At 41.5% G+C, this 21,675-nt stretch overlaps 1 protein-coding gene across 2 annotated transcripts in view; it reads right to left on the reverse strand.

The window, feature by feature from the left end:
- tmem184c (transmembrane protein 184C) overlaps nucleotides 1–21,675 on the reverse strand; it is a 45,762-nt gene that overhangs the window by 6,167 nt on the left and 17,920 nt on the right. For both annotated transcript variants that reach the window (XM_072568394.1, XM_072568309.1), the window contains exons 6-9: nucleotides 7,852–7,945; nucleotides 7,132–7,244; nucleotides 6,779–6,878; nucleotides 2,787–2,958 (exon numbers count right to left, since the gene is read on the reverse strand). In XM_072568394.1, the coding sequence (XP_072424495.1) occupies nucleotides 2,787–2,958; nucleotides 6,779–6,878; nucleotides 7,132–7,244; nucleotides 7,852–7,945 (479 nt within the window). The remainder of the gene's footprint in view (nucleotides 1–2,786; nucleotides 2,959–6,778; nucleotides 6,879–7,131; nucleotides 7,245–7,851; nucleotides 7,946–21,675) is intronic.

Consider the following 21,675-nt stretch of genomic DNA (forward strand, 5'->3'; position numbering starts at 1 on the left):
AACTGCATTTACTTCAATGCAAGAGGCCAAACAGGGAAGGCAGATGAACTCAGGGCATGGTTAGGAACATGGGACTGGGATAACCATAGCAATTACAGAGACATGGTTCAGGGATGGGCAGAACTGGCAGCTTAATGGATGTAGGTTTACTGCTGAGCTGGAAGGTTTGTTTCCAGATGTTTCGTCACCATACTAGGTAACATCAGTGAGCCTCTGGTGAAGCAGGGGTGTTACATCCTTCTTTCTATTTGTGTTTAGGGAGGTTTCCTACAGAAATCTAATCACATATATAGGAAGTGGGACATAACACCAGTGCTTCACCAGAGGCTCACTGATATTACCTAGTACGGTGACAAAACGTCTGAAAACAAACCTTCCAGCTCAGCAAGCAAACCTACATCCAGTACCTCAACCTGAGCTACAAATTTTCTGGCAGCTTAATGTTCCAGGATACAAATGCTATAGGAAGGACGAAGGTTGTCAAGACAGGAGGGGGAGTGGCATCTTTGAAAAGGGATAGCATTACAATAGTACTTAGGGAGGATATTCCTGGGAATACATCCAGGGATGTTATTTGGGGGAAACTGAGAAATAAGAAAGCGATGATCACCTTATTGGGATTGTATTATAAACCCCCAAATAGTGGAAAATTGAGAATCAAATGATATGAACATAGAAGGTTTAGTTAGTAAGTTTGCAGATGGCACTAACCTTGGAGGTATAGTGGACAGTGAAGAAGGTAACCTCAGAGTATAATGGGATCTTGATCAGAAGTGGCAGATGGAGTCTAATTTCAATAAATGGGAGGTGCTGCATTTCAGAAAAGCAAATCAGAGCAGGACTTCTATACTTAATGGTACGGTCTTAGGGAGTGTTACTGAACAAAGAGACCTTGGAGTGCAGGTTCATAGCTCCTTGAAAGTGGAGTTGCAGGTAGATAGGATAGTGAAGGCAGCGTTTGGTATGCTTTCCTTTATTGGTCAGAGTATTGAGTACAGGAGTTGGGAGGTCATGTTGCGGCTGTACAGGACATTGGTTAGGCCCCTGTTGGAATATTGTGTGCAATTCTGGTCTCCTTCCTATCGGAAAGATGTTGTGAAACTTGAAAGGGTTCAGAAAAGATTTACAAGGATATGGCCAGGGTTGGAGGAAATGAGCTTTAAGGAGAGGCTGAATAGGCTGGGGTTGTTTTCCCTGGAGCGTCAGAGGCTGAGGGGACTTTATAGAGGTTCATAAAATCATGAGGGGCATGGATAGGGTAAATAGACGGTATTTTCCCTGGGGTGGGGGAGTCCAGAACTAGATGGCATAGGTTTAGGGTGAGAGGGGAAAGAAATAAATGGGACTTAAGGGGCAACTTTTTCACGCAGAGGGTGGTACGTGTATGGAATGAGCTGTCAGATGAAGTGGTGGAGGCTGACATAATTACAGCATTTAAAAGACATGGATGGGTATATGAATAGGAAGGGTTTGGAGGGATATGGGCTAACTGCTGGCAAATGGGATTGGGTTAGGATATCTGGTTTGCATGGACGAGTTGGACTGAACAGTCTGTTACTGTGAGGTACATCTCTATGACTACGATACATACTAGATGCAGAGTTTTGGTAGAGAGTGATAGGATAATGCTTCCATAACAACTAGATGGCTAGGTCCCCAGTCACCAGATTACCTGAGATATGGCCTATGAAAGCTACTTTGCATAATTATGGCTACGCTGATCACTAGTTGCTGTACATTGTGCAAGCTCATGAATATATGTTTCGCCTTAATTCTACTTTTGGCTCTGAACAGGTAAACTTACTGTTGGTAAATACAAGTCTCATTTTCTTCACCACCAGGATGCTGCATCAGCCTAAAAGGGGAGGTGATGGAATCAGACTGCTTCTGAAATTCCTAAGTCTGAACGCTGTATGACTAAACTACTGGTGGGCCATATCAAACAGCGTGTCCTTTTGACCAGGCAAAGTAGACAGCATGCTAACTGCACTCAACCAGCCTGTGTCTACAAGCCCATCATGTCCAATAGCAGGAGCACATCTACTGTTGGATAACAGTCACTAAACAAGCAAATCTTTTAATGTGACCGAACAAACTGAAAACGTAACCAAAGATTCTTGGGGGTTATGGATACGGGATTTGGGTGCAGAGACGAGAAAGAAGTAATGCGAACCTTCACAAATTCTGGGTTAGGGCACAACTAGAGAGTATGACATCCAAATCTGATGGTCCACTTTAAGAAGAATGTGCGGGCCCCAGTTTCAATGTGGAAGAAATTTACCCACAATAGTTTCAAGGATGGAGGATTTTAGCTACTTTTAGCTTGGCAAAGCAGCTTTTAGATGGAACGGGAACAGAGGGGAGATCTGATGGAAGTGTACAAGATTGATAAGCTCGGACCAAGTGGACAAAGTCAAAATGTACCATGGGCTAACGGGAATAAGGGGATGAAGAAACAAAGGCTCTGGGCAAAGGGAATGTGTGGGAAAATGCTTCTTTTCTGCAGCATGTGATAATGATCTGGAACTCACTGCCCATGACAGTCAAAGGAAGGAACAATGAGTAATAGTTATGGGGAGACAGTAGAAGACAGAGACTGACTGGATTGTCCCACAGCAAACCAACATGGAGTCAATGGGCTACAAGTTCTCCTGTGTTGCAAATGAAAATAATTCATAGAAGACAGCCCAGACCCGAAAGCTGATATGGAAATTTGGTTTACAAATAGATTTTTTTTTTAAAAAACGTGAAATAAGAACAGTCTCACTTAAACATGACTTCCTTACCCACATTCCGTACTTGCTCCGATATATCTGCTCTGATGTCAGAGATATCCCACATGGCAAAAAAAGAATCCAAGCAGGAGCCCTCTTCAGCTTCCTGGACATAGGGCTTGTAGGAAAAACTATAATGATGACCAATCGCAGCAAAAAACATTTCAATACAAATCACAAAATCCTGGGGGAGAAAGAAAAACCACAAAAAGCATTTGATGAAACAAATGTTTTTGGTGAGACAAATCTTAATTCTAGTTAGTCCTCATACTCAGAACATGAGAATGTGCAGCCTTTTCTTGTGTCTGTCCATTTTAAGTTCAGCTTGGGCTTGTTGAAACTTCATCATGAATATACTCAGAGACTGAACATCTAATAGTCTTTCAGGGGAGTTAATTCTTAAGACTTACAATTGTCAGAGTGAAGAAATTTCTCCACATGGTTCTAACTGGCCAAAACCCCTTAACTGGAGAATTTAGAAAGAGGGTCTTTGCCTCAGTTAATAGGGTAGATGCTGAGAGGCTCTCTCCCTTAAGTCCTCTCAGAAACTTCTACGCTTCAGTTCACTCTTCTAAACTTCAAACTGTATTATCTTTCATATAACATTACAGCGCAATACAGGCCCTTCGGCCCTCGATGTTGCACCAACCTGTCACACCAATCTGATGCACTAAGGGCATTTAAATGGTCATTGGATAGGCGTATGGATGAAAATGAAATAAAGTTGGTGAGTCTACTACTGTTGCAGGCAGGCCGTTCCACGCCCCTTACTACTCTCTGAGTAAAGAAACTCCCTCTGACATCTGTCCTATCACCCCTCAATTTAAAGCTATATCCCCTCGTGCTAGCCATCACTATCCGAGGAAAAAAGGCTCTCACTATCCACCCTAACCCTCTGGTTATCTTATATGTCTCAATTAAGTCACCTCTCAACCTTCTCTCTAACAAAAACAGCCTCTAGTCCCTCAGCCTTTCTTCATAAGGCTTTCCCTCTATACCAGGCAAAGCTTCCACATCTTTCCGATAATGCGGTGACCAGAACTGTACGCAATACTCCAAGTGTGGCTGCACCAGAGTTTTGTACAGCTGTAGCACGATCGCATGGTTCAGAACTTAATCCCCCTACCAATAAAAGTTAACACACCATATGCCTTATTAACAACCCTTTCAACCTGGGTGACAACTTTCAGGGATCTATGTACATGGACACCGCGATCTCTATGCTCATCTACACTACCAAGATCTTACCATTAGCCCAGTATTCTGCATTCCTGTTGCTCCTTCCAAAGTGAATCACCTCATACTTTTCCACATTAAACTCCATTTGCCACCTCTCAGCGCAACTCTACAACTTATCTAGGTCCCTCTGGAACCTGCAACCTCCTTCCGCACTATCCACAACTCCACCGACCTTAGTGTCATCTACAAATTTACTAACCCATCCTTCTACACCCTCATCTAGGTCATTTATAAAAATGACAAACAGTAGTGTCTCCAAAACAGATCCCTGTGGTACCCCACTGGTAACTGAACTCCAGGATGAACATTTCCCAGCAACCACCACCCTCTGTCTTCTTTCAGCTCGCCAATTTCTGATCCAAATTGCTAAATTACCCTCAATCTCATGCCTCCATATTTTGAGCAGTAACTATCATGGGGAACCGTATCAAATGCCTTACTGAAATCCAAATACACCACATCCACCTGTTTGGTCACCTTCTCAATACTGTTTGTGAGGCACAACCTACCCTTCAAAAACCATGTTGACTATTCCCTAATCAACTTATTCCTCTCAAGAGGATTATAAATCCTATCTCTTATAACCTTTTCCAACATTTTACCCACAACCGAAGTAAAGCTCACTGGTCTATAATTACCAGGGTTGTCTCTACTCCCCTTCTTGAACAAGGGAATAATATTTTCTATCCACCATTCTTCTGGCACTATTCCTGTAGGCAATGACGACATAAAGATCAAAGCCAAAGGCTCTGTAATCTCCTCTCTGGCTTCCCAGAGAATCCCAGGATAAATCCCATTGGGCCCAGGGAATTTACCTAGTTTCACACCTTCCAGAATTGCTAACACCTCTTCCTTGTGAGCTTCAATCCCGTCTAGTCTAGTAACCTGTATCTCAGTATTCTCCTCGACAACATTGTCTATTTCCAGTTGAATACTGATTAAAAATACTCACTTAGCACTTCCCCAGTCCTCTGACTCCACACACAACCTCCTACTACTATCCTTAATTGGCCCTAATCTTAATTGGCCTTAAATGGGCGGCATGGTGGCACAGCAGTTAGCAAAGCAGCCTCACAGTGCCAGAGACCAGAGTTCAATTCCTGCCTCAGGCAACTCTTCGTGGAGTTTGCACATTCTCCCAGTGTCTGCGTGGGTTTCCTCCGGGTGCTCCGGTTTCCTCTCTCAATCCAAAAATGTGCAGGATAGGTGAATTGGCCATGCTAAATTGCCCGTAGTGTTAGGTGAAGGGGTAAATGTAAGGGAATGGGTCTGGGTGGGTTGCGCTTCGGCGGGTTGGTGTGGACTTGTTGGGCCGAAGGGCCTGTTTCCACACCGTAATCTAATCTACTCTCGTCATTCTTTTATTCCTGATGTACCATTTGAAAGCTTTAGTCGTTGGCAGATAGATCAAGGAAAACCCTAAGATAATAAGATGTAAACTTCAAAAAGAATAATGTACCTGAATCCCTGGGTCCCTCTGTTCTACAACACAACCAATTAAAAGTAGGGTCTTGGGTAAAGTCCTGTCCTTGTTTGATAAATGCAAGGCATTTTTGGAAACCAAAAGTAAACTTCATTTGCTACACTTCATCCCATTAACCCAACTGATAAAGAGCCCTTTGGTAGTATAGTGTGCACTGAAGGTGGTTATCCAAAATTACAATCTTAGCACCATCTGCAAATTTACTAACCACGTCTTCTATACTCTCATCTAAATCATGTATACAAATGACAACCAAAAGTAGACCTGGCACTAATCCTGGTGGAATACCACTGGTCACAGGCCTCCAGTCCAAAAAATAACCATCCACCATCACTGTCTCCTGCTATTAAGCTGATTTTGTACCCAATTACCAAGCTCTTCCAAAAATCTCACGTCATCTAATGGTACACAAAATTATAGGCAAATGTGAGGACTGCAGATGCTGGAGATTAGAGTCAGGAGTGTGGTCCTGGAAAAGCGCAGCGGGTCAGGCAGCATCCGAGGAGCAGGAGAGTCGATGTTTCGGGCAAAAGCCCTTCATCAGGAATGGACAAATCTATGCCAAGTTTAGATAATGATAAAAGAAAAACTGTTCCAATTAATTGACAGTAAAAGGACACGGGAAACAAATGTAAGTGTTTTAGGCAAGAGATGCAAGGGGATGTGAGCAAGAGTTTTCTTTTAAAGAAGTGTAGTATGTGTATTGATCTTCACATAGGCAACTCATTCCAGAGGAGTTAATGAATGATGTCAAAAGATTTCAAAGGAAACAATCTTTCAGGACTAAAAGGGGGACTGGAACTGGCTGCATTGCTCTACAGAGAAAAGAGAAAATTTATGGGCTGATTTCTGTATCATTATGGTTTTACAATGCTTTTGAGGACTCTATAAGCTTCCTAACACTACTCTATATTTCCTGACCGTCAACTAATCATTTCCTCCAACTATTAGATCCCCCCCCCCCCCCCAGCACAATCCATAAATGCAACCAGCTCTGGAAAATTGTAATGAATGTGGAATGTGTGTCTGATCATTAAATGGTAGAATATTTCTCCATTGTCCAAGCAGCTGAAATACCACATACCTACCAAGACAGCAACAGTGATTCGCAAACAGTTTCCATCTTGGAGATATTCCTCTTGGATATTTTTGACTGTTTATGTATCTACCACACATCAATTTTGAAGGCAAACCTCCGAAATCATAATTTGAAGATCAGGAATAAATTAAAGGATGCAAGGTTCCAGAGATATTACTTTAAAGGTGAAATTGTTACATTTACCTGCAGGCCAGTAGCAACAGCTTCCACACTTTCCCAGTCCCACGTATGTTTCTCAGAAATTATGCCCACTTTCACAAGTAAAGCAATCAAAGCAGCTTGCCTATGAAGCAATTGAAAAAGATTTTTTTTTTTAAAAACACAGTATGCTGTCTGATTAATAAGCTAACAAACTAGACACAGATTCTGCAGTAGGTATCCAAAATGTTAACGTCTTGATTTGCAGGATTGTAGTATTCCTATTTGGCAAAATACAAAATAATTCAGTTGGTTCCCAATATTGATGACAGACATATTTAATGATTAGCCAGTAATTTGAAATGAGGATTTTTTTTTTTAATTTAAAAAAACCTTACCAGAAAGATACGAATACAACCAGTTTCACACAAAGAAACTTGCCCACTGGTTGAATTGGGTTCAATTCATTTCGCAGCACTTTATAAAACAGCACAAGGCAATACATGGCAAACTGCAAAGTAAAAATGAATCCAAAAAGATAGAATAGATAAACCACTTTCAGTTATAATGTGATAATAATAAAGAGAAAAAAATGAACTGAATGGGGATACGTCTGAGTCCACAAAATACTGTTCACATCTAAATAAATGCTTCCTCTTTGATTTTAAAAGCAGTTCTTTTGTTATCTAATTCATAATTTGAACTACAGTTTGCTACAACAATGGATGTTTTCTGAATTAAGGTGGTAAGCTTTCTTCAAAATTTAAAATAAAACAGGATTATAAAAGATAATCAAATAAACTTGATCAGTTTTACGTATTATCAATACAAAGTTCAAAAACATTTTTTACCAAGGAATAAATACTAGTACACTTTATTTCGTAGTTCAAGTGTAAGGATATGTAGATAACTTCAAATGATGTTTGCAAGTAATTATTGGTAATTGAGGTTTAATAGGAAAATGTAGAGAGAGAATTCAGCTACATTTAATGGAATATACACATGTTCAGTCTAAGACCAACACAGGAGATAAATCAACTCAAAATATTGAATCAAATGCTACAAACTAAGAATGCAGACCATACATATATAACATATAGATGCATAACAAGACTTACTATTTGAGAAAGGTTGTTAATTATAACCAAATACGTCCAAGCATTTTTGAAGCTGAAATTCCCTTCATCATACACTCCAACGAGTTCACAGATTCTGGGAAAAGGAAAAATGGCTTTGAAATCATCTGCTCATAAAGACTGTGTTCCATTTCATAATATACGCGTCAGCCGGCACAAGTTTGAATGTTGAAATTCTAAAATACAGATCAAAGAAAATTCATACTTGCTCCATGTGATCTGTGAATCCTTCTCTGGGTATTCTCTTTGTTATGGACCAGGCCAGACCCCCCACCCCCCCCTCCCACCCCTCAGAACACTTTCAGAAGTAGCCCAGACCCTAACTTCACTTATTTTAAAAGCAGATGTAATTCCAGGAGTGATGTAGCTGGTGCAATCACTCGGCTTTAAGCAAAACAGAATTTATTTACACACCACAGTTGAAACACGAACAAAAGAAAACAGAATTTAGAATAACCCCACTGTTCCAAAATCCAACCAACTCAAAATTGCAACTTAAATTGCAGAATTGCTGTTCCAATACCCACACCCCTTGACAAACCGTAAATTCAAACTCAGGTTCTTAAAAGCAGGAGAGATTGCACAGAAAAAAAAAGTCAGGCAAGAAACATCTGTTGAAGCATGGAACCTTTTTTCCACAGTAAAAGTTTCTCTGCTACCAGCAATTTCTGCCTGCTAAAACTAAACCAAAATTGAGAACTGGCCACTCCCCTGCCATTGTTTAAAATAGCCACTTCCAGACATATCAGCACCTTTGCCTTTATAAGGTTATTTTGTCCATTTTTTTTTCAAGGAGCAGCATTGTCATACCTCCCCCTTAAAATATACAGAGAGATGGCTTCATTTTACAACCCCTTACTTTTACTCAGTTAGCACACTAAAATACATGCAAATGACATTGACTATAACCATGTAAACATGCACTACTACATTCTATTTAAGGCTGTTTATTTCTGCCACCAAACGCCTCAGATTTTTATCCAAGTCCTGATAATGCTTTGGCGATCACATTTTCTCACCCTGCCACGTGTACAATTTTAAAATTCAATGGCTACAGTAATAAGTTCCATCTAAATACACTGGAATTTGTGACCTTAAATTCCTCCAAAAACCTTCATGGGTAATAATTAGTATAGATGATTGTCTTAGACACATTACTGGCAACATATATGTTGAGGTGTTGTTAACACCAACACCAAGATCAAAGTCTCCTTTTCAACTGTTGAACATTTCTGATGATGAATGCTTGACTTCCTAGAGAAATATCCAATAGGTCTTTCTATCCTCTCGTCGTCGTCTTGTAACAGTATAGTACCGACACCCACATCTCCCTCATCGATAGCCACCTTGAATGGCTTTGCATAATTAGGTATGGCTAATACTGGGGTAGTGGTTAACACAGCTTTCAGGCTGTCAAATGCCTTATGACAAGCTGCTTTTCTTCAACAATTCAGTGACGGAAGTAGCCACACTGCTAAAATTTGACATGAATTTTTGACAAAACCCACTCAATCCCAGGAATCATCGAACTGCTCTCTTCGTCAATGGTAGAGGAAACTCCCCAATAACCATGGACTTTACATTTCGTGGGGCCATTTGTCCATGTCTGATAACATGGCCCAGGAATGTGATTTGGGCTTTGGCAAATTGACTCTTAGCCAGGTTTATCCCTAAGCCTGCCTCCTGAAAGTCAATCAAATAACTTGGATAAATGTTGTAAACGTTCCTTCCATGAGACGAAAAGTCACCAGGTCATCGATATATATCACACAATTGGGTAATCCAGAAAGGAAATGTGGCTGACACATTTTTCATATCAAATAGCATGACTTTAAATTGATACAGTCCATTTGGCATCACAAAAGCTAAAATTATGTTCTCTCTTTCGGATAAAAGGTATCTGCCTTTGACTAAGTCCAACTTAGAAATGTAAGTTGCTTGTCTCACATTTTCAATACAGTCTTCCAAATGTGGAATTGGACATGAATCAGACTTTGCAACTGCACTGACTTTGCGACAGTCTGCACATGAATCATCAGGTACCAGCTGGTTTTGGCACATTACTATGGGTGAGGGCCAGTCACTACAACTCACTTCAATGATGTCATCTTGGAGCATGCATTCAATCTCTTTTTGAACCTATGGAGAAAGTGAGGACTGCAGATGCTGGAGATCAGAGCTTAAAAATGTGTTGCTGGAAAAGCTCAGTAGGTCAGGCAGCATCAAAGGAGCAGGAGAATCGACGTTTCAGGCATAAGCCCTTCTGCCCGAAACATCGATTCTCCTGTTCCTTTGATGCTGCCTGACCTGCTGCGCTTTTCCAGCAACACATTAAGCTTTTTGAACCTATGCCAACTTGAGGGTTAAGCCTAGAAGGATGTTGCTTAGCTGGAACAGCATTTCCTATATCCACATCATGCATAATTAGGTTAGTACTTCCCAGCTTACTTCCACATATCTCTTCATGAATTGGCAATAACTCTTTCAGGTCATTTTGATTTTCCTCTGGAAGGTGACTCAATAATCTATCCCATTTTTTAACAACTTCCTCATTGTCCAATTTAATTTGAGGAATCTCCAATTCGGAATCCTCTGAACTTGGTTCTTCACTTTGTGTTGTAACCAGTAACACATTTCTCCTTTTGCTTTCCTTCCCTTTGAGCATATTTACATGACACACTCAGGAGGTTTCTCTGTTTGGAGTTCTTATAAGATAGTTCACCTCACTCAGTCTCCTTTCAACTTAACAAGGTCCACCAAACCTTGCTTTTAAAAGGTTCACCTATCACTGGAGTAACATTAACAGTAAAATTGCAAGTTTCTGATATTTTGTCTGCTTCCTATTTCATGGCATACGGTGATATTTTTAAAGGGTGTATAGCCAAACCCCCTGCTCTATTCAACCATTCCCTAAAGTTTGACATAGTCCAAATGTGGGCTCCGAATTTTAACTTAGCAATTTCTCCTTAGCAGCCCTCTCACTTCTCGCCCAAAAACTAATTCAAATGGACTGAAGGTGGTTGCTTCATTTGCTGCATCTTTAATGTCAAAAAGTACAAACTGAATTCCTTTATCCCAATCATCTGGATAGTCTTGACTAGAAGACATAGTCTTGAACGCCAGCTGTTTTTCTAGTATTCCCTGCGGTTCTGGCTGGTATGCGGTGAATTTGAATCATTTTATTCCTGAGCTGTCCACAACTTCCTTGAATAATTTTGATGTAAAATTTGATCCTTATTCTGATTGTATCTCTGTGGGTAGTCCATTCTAGTGAAACATTTGAGTAACTCTTCTACAATAATTTTAACGGTGATATTGCATAATAGAATGGCCTCAGCAAATCTAGTGGACATATCCATTATTGTTGGCAAATACCGATTCCCAGTTTTTGTTTTGCAAATCCTATGCAATCCATTAAGACCCTTGTAAGGAATGGGTATTAAGGTGTGGATTTTATTATTGTCTGCAGTTTTCCAATTACCTGACACATGACATGTCTGGCAAAATTCAGTTTATATTCTTATGCAGTCTTATGCATAAAATGTTTTTGCATTTTAGCTCGAATTTTTCTCACCCCTGAATGACTTCCTACTAGAAATTCACGTGCTACCCGCAACTCTTGCTTTCGATAACCCAGTGTAACTTCATCACATAATCAGGCAGATGAGAAATGGGCAGGTCTCCATTTCCTATTTAAGACATTATTTTTAACATAGATTCTTCTGTGTGTGCTTTCTGATACGACTGCTTCAGTTTTTCATCTCTCTGTTGTAACTCAGTTAATTTATCTGAGCTGAAGATATCCACATTGTCCTCCACTTATTCTGCTTTGTCTTAATCACTTGATTAAATATGGTCTCTGACAATTCTACCTCAATTGTCGTATCTGTATTCTTTGATTTTTCCTCCTATTTCAACTAGAGGTTTTCTGACCTTGTTATCACACAGTCAGGAAAAACCCCAGGATATCATTCCTGTAATACGTCAGTTGCCTGATTTTCCATTGGCTTTTCAACCACAGTAGACAGAACTCCCACCTGTAACCCAACTATATTGTTAGCAGGGACAAATTGTATTGCTGGAGCAAAGAGTTCTTCCAATATTTCAATCACCACTTCTCCACCAACTCTCCAATCTCACTCTACATAACTGAGCGCTTCTTGTCTCATCGCGAATTCCATGTACTAGCACTTTTTCTGGCAGTAGTCCTTCTGAGTTATACATCTCGTCATCGTTCACAACATCAAAGATTGACATGATCCCGTATCTCTCAATACTGTAACTTCTTCACCTGCTGCTCCTGGCCTATGCAAGTAAAACCTTTTACTTGCATAGTTAAGGTGAAAATGATCTGGTACTTCCTCCTTAACCAACATCCAACCAGGTGTACCTTCTGGTGCAGCTTTTTAGCCTCCAATGTGCTTTCTTTTACCACTCCAACAAAATTTGCTGGCTTATCCGGTGTTCCTACATTCATCTTCCCAATGCTTTCTCTAACCCACCATCACTGATTTCATGTGGCCTACTTTATTGAAGTGAAAACAGTGGAGCTTTTTAAAATCTTTTTTCCCCTTTGAGGGTTTCCTTTTTGCCCTGAGGTAAGTTATCCTTATGAACTTCACCTTTCCCTTTCCACATGAGGATTTCTTTTTTCCCCAATTTCTATCCCTCACGGATTGAAATTGATGTTAGAAGCCAAACTTTGATTTATGAACTGACTCATAATTATCAGCCATTTCAGCTACTAATATTGTCATTTTAACTGTCTGCTGTGCCACATGAGTTCTCACTTCTTCAGGAAATGTATTCTGGAACTCCTCCAGAATAATCATCTCTCTCAGAGCGTCATATGCATGCACTATTTTTAATGCCCTTATCTACCGATCAAAATTACTTTGTTTGATCCTTTCAAACTCAATGCATATTTGACCTCCTTCGATTCTTGAAATGTTTTCCGTACGATCCTACACAAGCTCATATGCACTTAAGATGGCTTTCTTCACCTCCTCATACTCCTCCGATAGTGATGCAAATACCTCACTCGCTCTGGATCAACAAAACTCATAGTCACTAGCCACTTCAAACAGGATGAGAAAGGTTTCTACATCCTCAAATTCAGGCAACACTTGGATAAATTTAACAGATCCCCACCAGGCCTTTGGCTAACATGTGTTTGCTCCCTATCTTCCTCAGTAAGCATACCTTCTACCATCGCCTCCATCCTTTTAAGGCAACTTCCTATCTACGTGTCAATTTCTACAGTTTAAACTCTCCTTTTCTTTTTGTTCTGTCCTCTTCCAACTGTCCCTAGTAGCCACACATACAGATGACAAGGACCACAAATTTGACTGGAACAACACAACGATCATAAGACACGCTCAACATAGGACAGACAGAGAAATTTGAGAAGCATGGCACTCAGCCACAGACTCTATCAAAAAACACATTGACCTAGACCCAATATACCGGCCACTGCACCGAGCAACCAAAAGCAGCGATAAGGAACCAAATAAACTCCAGAAGACTCAATACAGCAGCGCTTCACAGAAGGCTCCAAAGCACTGAAGAGGTCACCTAGACAGAGGACAAAACATCTGCAAATCAACTTCCTAGCTTGCCAAACATACCCATAACCACAACAACCAGCACCCAAGCTACAAATCTTTACACAACCTTGTAATGGTTTTTCTTTCTGGTCTAATATCTCTGAAGTCTCTAGTGATCGGTGGTCCCTCTTATACCTGATCTACATTCTTCCCCTTAGCAATATCATTTGAAAACACATCAGGTTTCACACATATGGTGATGGTCTGCGATCTACCTTACTATTACATCTTATCCCTTCTGCTACTTATATGAAATGCTATATCCACCAGTAAAAAATAAATACAGGGAAGCTCAAAACCATTAGCTTTGGTCCTGCCACAAACTCTATATCCTTGCACCAACTCCCATTCTTGCTGCAGCCACTGTCTAACACTGAACAGGACAGTTCGAAAAGATGATGTCCCATTTGACCTAGGTCTGGATCTGACCTTTGAATGTCATATTTTCTCCCTCACCAAAAGCACCAACTTCTAATCACAACAACAATACCGCCCTTGTCCTGCTTCAGCTAACTGGATGCTTTATTGCTCACCAATATCTTTCTTACCAAGACTTGACTATTCCCATGCTATCCTGGCTGACCTCTATTTCGTACCTTCCCTTACATTACGCAGAATGTACAAAACAGACACAGTCAGTTGGACCAGCATATCCTTGGCAGTGTTTATGCCTCATACTATCTTCTTCCCACCCTTCATTTAACTATCAATATATGGTTCTATTCTTTTCTCACTCTTATTTAACTTCCTCTTAAATGCATCTATGCTAGTCACCATAATCACTTGTGATTACGCATTCCACATTTCATTCTCTGAATAAAGATGTTCCCCCAAAAATTTGACAGTAAAAATAATATTTGTGGCATCTGCAAGTCTAACGACCTCTGTGCTTAACCCTATCAAATCCTTTCATAATTATAAAGCCTTTGTTAGAAGTCAAGAGTTGATCTGACTAAAGGGTCATGGAACTTGAAATGTTAACTGTTTTTCTCACTAAAGATGCTGCCAAACCTGCTGTCTTTCTCCAACACACTGGTTCAGATTTCTAACATCTACAGTTCTGGGTTCATCAAGCTCCAGTTTTCTAAAGAAAAGTACCTTTATCTTTTCTGGCTATAAACACTACTTTGGTCTTAACGGGAATACTACGACCCTATCCCGGGCACCACATTTTAGAAGGTATTAGAGGGAATAAAAAGATTCATGAATATAGTTCCAGGGATGAGGAGCTTCAGGTGTAGAGAAGGACTGGAGAAGTTCAGTCAAAAGTTTGAAAATCAGGAAGTATCTGAACAAAGTAAAGAGACAGACATTGTTCCCAGTGATGAAACTATTGAGAACAAGAGTACATAGATTTAAGATAAAATGACAAATGTAGCAAAGGTGACAGGAGGAAAACTTTTTAACACAATAAGTGGTTAGCATCTTGAAATTCATTGCCCGAGTGTGGGATGCAGGCGGGATCATTGGAGACTTTTCAAAAGAGGGTTAAGCTCATTATCTGCAAAAGGAAGATTCTCAGGGCCACAGAGAAAGGTCAAGGGGGTGGCACTAGATAAATTACTCAAAGACCAACATACACAATGGGCCAAATGCATTCTTCTACTGAAACCATTCCATGATTATAAGGTAACTTCTCAGTTCTGGTATGATTCCATAAATCATTTCCAGACTTTCTCCAGTTCTGACATATTCTTTTTTCCCCACCAGACCAGAATCTTCAGTTTTTGGGAAAGTCCTGGAATACCTTCACAGCAGTGTGGGTGTCCCTACACCTTCAGGGACTGCAGTAATTCAGGAAGGCAGCTCAACACCACTTTTCCCAGGACAGTGAGAAATGGGCAATAAATATAGTGTAGCCAGCGACACTCAAACACCATGAATGATAAATAAAAGTAATCCAGACGTAGTTTAAGAAATATTCGATCCAAATTTAACATAACCTGCTTCTCAATTCTAGAAATCAATCCCAATCAGTTGTTTGAGCTTATAAAATAAAAATAGAATCATTCATCTACCTTGCCTCATTGAGATGTTTTCTGCACAGACAATTCTCATTTTTCCAAACACACTTGTCTGTATGAAAATTTATTTCCTAGTTATATATCTATTCCACAACAATGTCACACATTTTGTCCCAGTCTACTTCGGTTTACTGTCTCAGCCGCAACATTGTTTTCCTAACTTGAATTATACAAACTCGTTCCCACCATTTTCTAACTTGCACCAGTTCCTGTTTGCCCATCACTCCTATAGATTTCATTTGTGCTACAATGGCTCCTAATCCAGAAACAAAAGAACATTTACTCCTATAATCTCCCTACCCTAAAAATTCCCTTGAGATCTCTATGTCCCTCCTATCCTGGTCTCCTCCGCTTCCCCAATGCTCATAAGACCATACGATCTAGGTGAGGAATTAGGCACCACGGCTCGAGTCTGCGCTGCCATTCAATTATGGCTTATATGTTTCTCAATCCCATTCTCCTGCCTTTCTGGAACCTTTGATCCACTGTCTTGGTCTTTGAAACACATCCACTCTATCCAGGCCACTCAGCATTCTGCAAGTTTCAAAACTGCTCACAATGTTCCAAATGACCAGAACCCTATACAACCACAGTTGTACATCCCTGCTCTTGTAGTCTAGTCCCCTTGAAATGAATACTAACAATGAATGCTAGCATTTACTTTCCTACTGCTGACTGAACCTGCATGTTAACCTGAAGAGAATCCTGAACTAGAACACCTAAGTCCTTTTGTGCTTCAGATTTCCAAAACAGTATGCGATGGATGGCAGTTGTAGGAAGGGGGGAAAAGTCTCAGATACAGTCACATAGATGGGTTAACTCCAGGAAAGGTGAGAGAGGTTGGCACCTAGTGCAGGAGTTTTTTGTGGATACATCCATTTCAAACAGGTATGCTGTTTTGGAAAACATAGGGAGTGATGGATTCTCAGGGGAACGCAGCACAAGAAGCCAAGTTACTGGTATTGAGACTGGCTCTAATGCAACGAGGGGTACGGCAGCTTCCAAGAGATCAATTGTGTTGGGGGATTCTGTAGTCAGAGGTACAGACAGACGTTTCTGTGGCCAGCAGAGAGAAAGCAGAATGGTGTGTTGTTTCCCCGATGCCAGGATCAAGGATGTCTCAGAGAGGGTGCAGAATATTCTCACGGGGGAGAGGGGCCAGCAGGAGGTCATTGTCCACATTGGAACCAACGACGTTGGAAGGGAAAAGATTGAGATTCTGAAGGGAGATTACAGAGAGTTAGGCAGAAATTTAAAAAGGAGGTCCTCAAGGGTAGTAATATCTGGATTACTCCCAGTGCTACGAGTGAGTGAGGGCAAGAATAGGAGGATACAGCAGATCAATGCATGGCTGAGGAGCTGGTGTATGGGAGAAGGATTCACATTTTTGGATCATTGGAATCTCTTTTGGGGTAGAAGTGACCTGTACAAGGTGGGGGGGGGAACTAATATACTGTCAGGGAAATTTGCTAGAACTGCTTGGGGGGATTTAAACTAGTAAAGTGCTGGGGTGGGACCCAGGGAGATAGTGAGGAAAGAGATCGATCTGAGACTGGTACAGCTGAGAACAGAAGTGAATCAAACAGTCAGGACAGGCAGGGACAAGGTAGGACTAATAAATTAAACTGCATTTATTTCAATGCAAGGGGCCTAACAGGGAAGGCAGATGAACTCAGATGGTTAGGAACATGGGACTGGGATATCATAGCAATTACAGAAACATGGCTCAGGGATGGGCAGGACTGGCAGCTTAATGTTCCAGGATACAAATGGAGGCAAGAGAGGAGGGGGAGTGGCATTTTTGATAAGGGATAGCATTACAGCTGTGCTGAGGGGAGGATATTCCCGGAAATACATCCAGGGAAGTTATTTGGGTGGAATTGAGAAATAAGAAAGGGATGATCACCTTATTGGGATTGTATTATAGACCCCCTAATAGTCAGAGGGAAATTGAGAAACAAACTTGTAAGGAGATCTCAGCTATCTGTAAGAATAATAGGGTGGTTATGGTAGGGGATTTTAACTTTCCAAACATCGACTGGGACTGCCATAGTGTTAAAGTTTCAGATGGAGAGGAATTTGTTACGTGCGTACAAGACAATTTTCTGATTCAGTATGTGGATGTACCTATTAGAGGAACTGCAAAACGTGATCTACTCTTGGGAAATAAGGCAGGGCAGGTGACTGAGATGTCAGTGGGGGAGTACTTTGGGGCCAGCGACTATAATTCTATTCATTTTAAAATAGTGATGGAAAAGGATAGACCGGATCTAAAAGTTGAAGTTCTAAATTGGAGAAAGGCCTATTTTGACGGTATTAAGCTAGAACTTTCGAAAGCTGATTGGAGGCAGATGTTCGCAGGTAAAGGGACGGCTGGAAAATGGGAAACCTTCAGAAATGAGATAACAAGAATCCAGAGAAAGTATATTCCTGTCAGGGTGAAAGGGAAGGCTGGTAGGTATCAGGGAATGCAGGATGACTAAAGAAATTGAGGGTTTGGTGAAGAAAAAGAAGGAAGCATATGTCAGGTATAGACAGGATAGATCGAGTGAATCCTTAGAAGAGTATAAAGACAGTAGGAGTATACTTAAGAGGGAAGTCAGGAGGGCAAAATGGGGACATGAGATAGCTTTGGCAAATAGAATTAAGGGGGAATCCAAAGGGTTTTTACAAATATATTAAGAACAAAAAGGGTAACTAGGGAGAGAATAGGGCCCCTCAAAGATCAGCAAGGCGGCCTTTGTGTGGAGCCACAGAAAATGGGGGAGATGTTAAATGAATATTTTGCATCAGTATTTACTGTGGAAAAGGATGTGGAAGATATAGACTGTAGGGAAATAGATGGTGACATCTTGCAAAATGTCCATATTACAGAGGAGGAAGTGCTGGATGTCTTGAAACGGTTAAAAGTGGATAATTCCCCAGGACCTGATCAGGTATACCCGAGAACTCTGTGGGAAGCTAGGGAAGTGATTGCTGGGCCTCTCGCTGAGATATTTGTATCATCGATAGTCACAGGTGAGGTGCCGGAAGACTGGAGGTTGACAAACGTGGTGTCACTGTTCAAGAAGGGGGGTAAGGACAAGCCAGGGAACTATAGACCAGTGAGCATGATGTCAGTGGTGGGCAAGTTGTTGGAGGGAATTCTGAGGGACAGGATGTACATGTATTTGGAAAGGCAAGGACTGATTAGGGATAGTCAACATGGCTTTGTGTGTGGGAAATCATGTCTCACAAACCTGATTGAGGTTTTTGAAGAAGTAACAAAGAAGATTGATGAGGGCAGAGTCGTAGATGTAATCTATATGGACTTCAGTAAGGCGTTCGACAAGGTTCCCCATGGGAGGCTGATTAGCAAGGTTAGATCTCTTGGAATAAAGGGAGAACTAGCCATTTGGATACAGAACTGGCTCAAAGGTAGAAGACAGAGGGTGATGGTGGAGGGTTATTTTTCAGACTGGAGGCCAGTGACCAATGGAGTGTCACAAGGATCAGTGCTGGGTCCTCTAATTTTCGTCATTGACATAAATGATTTGAATGCAAGCATAAGAGGTACAGTTAGTAAGTTTGCAGATGACACCAAAATTGGAGGTGTAGTGGACAGCGAAGAGGGTTACCTCAGATTACAACAGGATCTGGACCAGATGGGCCAATGGGCTGAGAAGTGGCAGATGGAGTTTAATTCAGATAAATGCGAGGTGCTTCATTTTGGGAAAGCAAATCTTAGCAGGACTTATATACTTAATGGTAAGGTCCGAGGGAGTGTTGCTGAACAAAGACACCTTGGAGTGCAGGTTCATAGCTCCTTGAGATTGGAGTCGCAGGTAGATAGGATAGTGAAGGCAGTGTTTGGTATGCTTTCCTTTATTGGTCAGAGTATTGAGTACAGGAGTTGGGAGGTCATGTTGCGGCTGTACAGGCCACTGTTGGAATATTGCGTGCAATTCTGGTCTCCTTCCTATCGGAAAGATGTTGTGAAACTGGAAAGGGTTCAGAAAAGATTCAAGAATGCTGCCAGGGTCAGAGGATTTGAGCTATAGGGAGAGGCTGAACAGGCTGGGGCTGTTTTCCCTGGAGCGTCGGAGGCTGAGGGGTGACCTTATAGAGGTTCACAAAATTATGAGGGGCGTGGATAGGGTAAATAGGCAAAGTCTTTTCCCTGGGGTGGGGGAGTCCAGAACTAGAGGGCATAGGTTTAGGGTGAGAGGGGAAAGATATAAAAGAGACCTAAGGGGCAACTTTTTCACGCAGAGGGTGGTACGTGTATGGAATGAGCTGCCAGAGGATGTAGTGGAGGCTGGTACAATTGCAAGGCATTTAAAAGGCATCTGGATGGGTATGTGAATAGGAAGGGTTTGGAGGGATATGGGCCAGGTGCTGGCAGGTAGGACTAGATTGGGTTGGGGTATCTGGTCGGCATGGACGGGTTGGACCGAAAGGTCTGTTTCCGTGCTGTACATCTCTGTGACTCTATTTAGTTACCATCGTCCACACCTCTATTCTTTATACCAGAGCGCATGACCTCACACTTTCCCACATTTTATTCCATCTACCACTTCTCTGCCCACTCTCCTTTCCAAACCCTTCTGCAGCCTTCCTGCTTCTTCGACACTACCTGTTCCCCTGCCTTTAGGTCATCTTCAAACTGAGCAACAATGTCCTCAGTTCCATCATCCAGGTTGTTATGTACAACATGAACAGTTATGGTACCTACATGGACCCTTGTGGAACTCCTCTAATCATCAGCCATCCTGAAAAAGACCTTTTTAACTCTTCACGCTGCCTTCTGCCAGTCTGCCAATCCTCTATCGACACCAGTAATTTGCCCCTAACCCTACGGGCTCTTATCTAGCAGTCTCCTGTGCGGCTTCATGTCAAAGATTCTCATTCTGAAAATCCAAACCAATATTGTCCACTGGCTCTCTATCTAACCTGAAAATGTGTTGCTGGAAAAGCGCAGCAGGTCAGGCAGCATCCATGGAACAGGAAAATCGACGTTTCGGGCATGAGCTCTTCTTCAGGCTTATGCCCGAAACGTCGACTCTCCTGTTCCTTGGATGCTGCCTGACCTGCTGCGCTTTTCCAGCAACACATTTTCAGCTCCGATCTCCAGCATCTGCAGTCCTCACTTTCTCCTCTCTATCTAACCTGCCCGTTATGTCCTCAAAAGACTTGAACAGATTTATCGGTTATGACCTCCCATTGACAAAGCCATGCTGACTCAGCCCAGTTTTATTGTGTGGAGCAATCATTAAACGGGGGCAGGAATAGGAGCAGCCCATTTGGTGCTGTTCTCAGTGTTTGTAAAATCACAGCTGAGCTTGTTGTGGTCGGAGCTCCACTTTCCCACATGATTCCCCACAAATCTTACACCAAATTGCCTCCCAAAATTCTAACTCAGCTTTGAGTAAATTTAAAGACCAAACCTCCACTGTGTGCTGGGGAGAAGAATTCCTCACTCTGTTGACAGAAAAACAAATTTTCATCTTTCTTAAAAGGGACAGACCCCTTACTTTTAGACAAATTTTCCCTATTTTAATCTCAGATACAGAAACATCCATCAGCTATCCACCCTATCCTCATGATCTTGCACATTTCAGTAAAATCTTGTCTCCTTCTGAACTTCAAAGTGCATAAAGCCTAACTTTTTCACCCTTAATTCGTAAGATAAGCCACCATCCCTGGAGGTGAGTTGAGTGAACCTTCTCCGAAACATCTTCACAAGCAACAACATTTAAAGGGGATCAAAGCTGTACACAGTACCCCCAATCCATTGAGGGAAGATAAGGAATAAAAAAAAATACAATGATGTGTGAGTTGGAATGCATGGCTTCAAAGAACAATGGAAACAATTTCAATTGTCACTTTTAAAAGGGAATTGGTTATACTCTTGAACAAAGAAAAAAAAAGCTTTGCTGAGAAGCACCATTGGCTGAATCTCTTACATAGAACATAGAACAATACAGCACAGAACAGGCCCTTCGGCCCACGATGTTGTGCCGAACATTTGTCCTAGCTTAAGCATCTATCCATATACCTATCCAATTGCCACTTAAAGGTCACCAATGATTCTGACTCTGCCACTCCCACAGGCAGCGCATTCCATGCCCCCACCACTCTCTGGGCAAAGAACCTACCCCTGACATCCCCCCTATACCTTCCACCCTTCACCTTAA

This window comes from Chiloscyllium punctatum, chromosome 1, assembly GCF_047496795.1.
Source record: "Chiloscyllium punctatum isolate Juve2018m chromosome 1, sChiPun1.3, whole genome shotgun sequence".
Lineage (NCBI taxonomy): Eukaryota > Metazoa > Chordata > Chondrichthyes > Orectolobiformes > Hemiscylliidae > Chiloscyllium > Chiloscyllium punctatum.